At 46.5% G+C, this 4,006-nt stretch overlaps 1 protein-coding gene across 2 annotated transcripts; it reads left to right on the top strand.

Moving 5' to 3' along the window:
• The first annotated feature begins 231 nt into the window (after positions 1–231).
• Positions 232–3,706, top strand: LOC119276881 (50S ribosomal protein L20-like). Of its 2 annotated transcripts, none has more exons than XM_037558053.1 (3): positions 232–285; positions 2,840–3,071; positions 3,252–3,706. In XM_037558053.1, the coding sequence occupies exons 2-3, from the start codon at positions 2,886–2,888 to the stop codon at positions 3,432–3,434; spliced, it is 369 nt and encodes a 122-aa protein (XP_037413950.1). In that variant the 5' UTR covers positions 232–285; positions 2,840–2,885; the 3' UTR covers positions 3,435–3,706. The 2 variants fall into 2 exon arrangements, with proteins under 2 accessions (XP_037413950.1, XP_037413949.1); XM_037558052.1 differs by lacking the exon at positions 232–285 and adding an exon at positions 1,605–1,745.
• Positions 3,707–4,006: the final 300 nt, after the last annotated feature.

The following is a 4,006-nucleotide window of genomic DNA, read 5'->3' as shown; positions in this document are numbered from 1 at the left end:
TTACTAATGAAATTGAAATGAATAAACCGATTAAATAAAACAGAAAAACCAACAGAGAAGTAAATAAAGGAAAAGGTAAAATAAAACCCGACTTGGAAGCTTTCAGAACCTTTTTAAAACCGTTCCTCCCAGCTTAATAGGCTGGACCATTCAAGGCCGGCCCACTGCGCTGCTAAGTCCCGCTAGAACAAAGCCCCCAAACCCTCCACCCTCCGCCGCCGCCGTCTAGCTTTAGCATCCCTCCGACGAGCAGCAGCCACCACAGAGCGACGCTTCGGCGGGAAGGTATGATTTCACACAATTTTTCTTATTGCCAACGATCCCTTTTCCCTCTGCACTCAGGAAGTGTAGTAAATTCCTTTTTTATCATAAAGGGAGAAAACTTGTCCAGCTGCAGTTGATGTTAATCCACATCTGACGAGGTTAGGTCGCAAGGCCGTTGCGGCGTGGCGGCGGGGGAGAGGCGATGAGCGGCAGGGTGCTAGCGGCGCCATCGCCGGCTTGCTGCAGCATGGCGGCGGGGCTTAGCAGGCCCGTTTCGGGCCTGGCCGGGCCAGGGGTGGCCTGGCAATGCCCTGCTGTCGCGTCCGGACGGCTACCGCGATGGTGTCGGAGGTTCTGGCCTCTCGCACGACGGCAGTGGAGGTGGTTCCCTCCCGTTCGGCTTCGGCGCTGCTTCTTCCTCCGTGGGGCGCTTCTCTCCGGTCCTCTCGGTCTCGTGTTGGTGTTCGCAGTGAGGTGGCGTGGGTGGCGGCACAACCGCGTTGGCGCATGGTGGTGGGCAGTGGTCTGGCTGGTCGGCTCCGGTCCGTTGACGGTGGGGTTGGAGTGCGGGAGAAATCCTTGCCGGTTCTTCGGCTCCGATGCGGTGACACCTGCAGGTGCCACCATCCCTTCCTGGAGGGTGTCGGTGATATCCACCCCCCACCTCCCTCCGCGTGCCGGGGTAAACCCTAGGACAAGTCCGGGCAACAGCGTCGTCGGCGTCGCATTCCTTCTTGGAGGTGCTGCTTGGTGCGCGGCGGTTCGGAGCCTCAGTTTGTGGTGGTTTGTTTCTGAAGGGCGTAGCGGTGGCGGGTCATCCGCGCTTTGTTAAGCTGCCGTTGTTGGCATTTGTTTCTTTTTCATTTTCTTTGGGCTTGATGTGTTGTTCGCCCCAGCGTTCCTTGTACCGGTGTTGGTTGCTTCGAAATACAAAGCGGGGGAAAACCTTTTTTCAGTAACCATGAGTTAGTATTGAGATCTTATGGGTTCCAGCTGCAGCCTAACTCAACTTGATTGGAGTAAATGCTTTATTGTTGTTGTTGTTTTAAAAATATTCACAAATTCATTAACATTAAAATAGGAAAATAAAAGTGGTGAAAAAGAAAGAAAGAAAAATAAAATAAACCCAGAAAGCCAGTGAAAAAAAAAAGAAAAAAGAAAATTTACTAATGAAATTGAAATGAATAAACCGATTAAATAAAACAGAAAAACCAACAGAGAAGTAAATAAAGGAAAAAGGTAAAATAAAACCCGACTTGGAAGCTTTCAGAACCTTTTTAAAACCGTTCCTCCCAGCTAACCGCTTAATAGGCTGGCCCATTCCCAGACGCTGTAACATGGACCATTCAAGGCCGGCCCACTGCGCTGCTAAGTCCCGCTAGAACAAAGCCCCCAAACCCTCCACCCTCCGCCGCCGCCGTCTAGCTTTAGCATCCCTCCGACGAGCAGCAGCCACCACGGAGCGACGCTTCGGCGGGAAGGTATGATTTCGCACAATTTTCTTATTGCCAACGATCCCTTTTCCCTCCGCACTCACGAAGTGCAGTAAATTCCTTTTTTATCATAAAGGGAGAAAATTTGTCCAGTTGCAGTTGATGTTAATCCACATCTGACGAGAACCCATCCCGTAGATCGCAAGGGCGTTGCATCGGCCATCCCGCCGCTGGTAGAACCCATCCCGTAGCCGAGCGAAACTACCCCCTTCGCTTGTAGCATCCATGTATGTTGATATGTCCTGCTACAGGGCGGTAGCTATGCGTACCATACGATTTCAGACTTTTAGGATATTTTCGGGAATTGTGTGAATTATTGAATTTCCCTGAGACATTTTCCAGTTTCTTGAGTTGTTTTATACTCCCTCTGTGTCTAAATATAAGCCCTTTTAGATATTCCAATACGGAAGACATATAGGGCGGAGCAAAGTGAGTGAATCTACACTCTAAAATATGTCTATGTATATCCGTATGTAGTTCATATTGAAATCTTTAAAAGGTCTTATATTTAGAAATGGAGGTAGTATATGAAAATCCCTGTCAGTCCAAACGAATTCTCATGGTGGAGGGGATCGAATAGAGCGACATTCAGTCCATGTGGGGATTGTGTGGAAGGATGGTTCCCCTAGTGGGTTGTTTCCCCAACAACCAAACAAGCCCCAACGGGTCCCCATTCCCTTGACAGTGGTGGATAACGGAGCACGGCGAGAACATTCTGTCAACTCCTCACCGGGATGTTCATGTTGAATAAAAGTTCAGGGCCATATATTGTATGAATAGCCTGCTGTTTATTAAAAAGAGTATCATATGACAGCATATGTTACTATTTGCAGAGCAAACAAAGAGAAATGTTCTGAATTTTCGGTGGCTACGCAGTGTTTCTGTGTGGAGCTAACAGTGCACATGAATTTGCGCTATCATATGTTTCCTCTAAGAGTTTTTAGTGTAGTGCAGGGAGCTTAAGCTGTTAGATCTGTTCTTGATTTTTGTAGTGAAAATCAATACAGAAAACCTTGCTTCTAGTTAAGTACTACTTATTAGCTAAGAGTTTTTTAAAAGTTATTTAAAATCTTTTGTTTCAGATTGTAGGACGGGAGTCCAAGCATCTAGCAGCTTGTTAGCTACAAAATGAACAAGGGGAAGATTTTCAAGTTGGCAAAGGGATTTAGAGGAAGGGCAAAAAATTGCATAAGGATAGCGCGGGAGAGGGTTGAGAAAGCCTTGCAATATTCCTACAGGGACAGGCGTAACAAGAAGAGAGACATGCGGTCCCTATGGATTGAGCGCATCAATGCTGGTACACGACTGCATGGGGTATGTCTCGACCTGTTTGCTAGGAATGTCTAATAACCATAGTCTTTTTTATTTATTTATGAATAAAAAGAAAGAAACATCATCTTTTGAATGATTATCTCAAGACAGGCAGGTCGATAGAAAACTAGCAGCCTTGCATTCTGTGGTTTAAGTAGCTCTTTTCTTGCATCTGACTGCCAGGTGAATTATGGCAACTTCATGCATGGATTGATGAAGGAGAACATCCAACTGAACAGGAAGGTGCTCTCAGAGCTGTCAATGCACGAGCCATACAGCTTCAAGGCACTTGTTGATGTATCTAGCACTGCATTTCCGGGGAACAGGCCACCTGCCCAAAAGGAAGGTCTAGCAGCTATTCTGTGAAACAGCTTGTCCAATAAATCACTGCTGTCATGACGGTCTTCCGTTTTCCCTTCGTTGCAACTGAAAGTTATTACCAGTCCGCCAATATCTTGTATCCGGGAGGTGACTCATGTAATCTCTTCTCGCCATTCCCTGTGGTATTCTCTTTAGCAGGAACACCTTTTCAATGAATTATTGCTCATTTGGCCCCTTTCTGTTGGTCTTATAGAGGGAGTTCTCTCTGTGTTACAAGTTACTAATGTTGATTGTTAATTCTGTAGCAATATGATAGAGATCGGTGACCCTTGTGTTGTGTCATCTATAATTGTGGCCAGCAAATACCTCTGCTTCTAAATGCATACTTGTAAAGTGTGTGTTTAGAGAGCGAAACAAAGGGAATGTTGCACGTCTCTTCATTTTCATCACAAGAGTTAAGAGTGCATGATGTTCAGAATTCTTTTGAAGTTATGGAATCTTCCGGCTCAATCCCAGTAAGGCCTTGTTTGTTTCAGCTTCGACTTCTGTCAAATCATCTGTGGATTCGCTTCACTCAGAATCAGCTTTGCCACTGAAGTACACCGGGACGTGCTTCA

This window comes from Triticum dicoccoides, chromosome 3B (genome assembly GCF_002162155.2).
Source record: "Triticum dicoccoides isolate Atlit2015 ecotype Zavitan chromosome 3B, WEW_v2.0, whole genome shotgun sequence".
NCBI classification, from domain to species: Eukaryota; Viridiplantae; Streptophyta; class Magnoliopsida; order Poales; family Poaceae; genus Triticum; species Triticum dicoccoides.
This window is presented reverse-complemented; position numbering and strand designations above follow the sequence as displayed.

Coding starts and splice junctions, on each gene's coding strand:
- LOC119276881 (XM_037558053.1), top strand. CDS start 2,886: ATGAACAAGGGGAAGATTTTCAAGTTGGCAAAGGGATTTAGAGGAAGG. Junction 3,072..3,251: donor CTGGTACACGACTGCATGGG/GTATGTCTCGAC, acceptor TCTGACTGCCAG/GTGAATTATGGCAACTTCAT.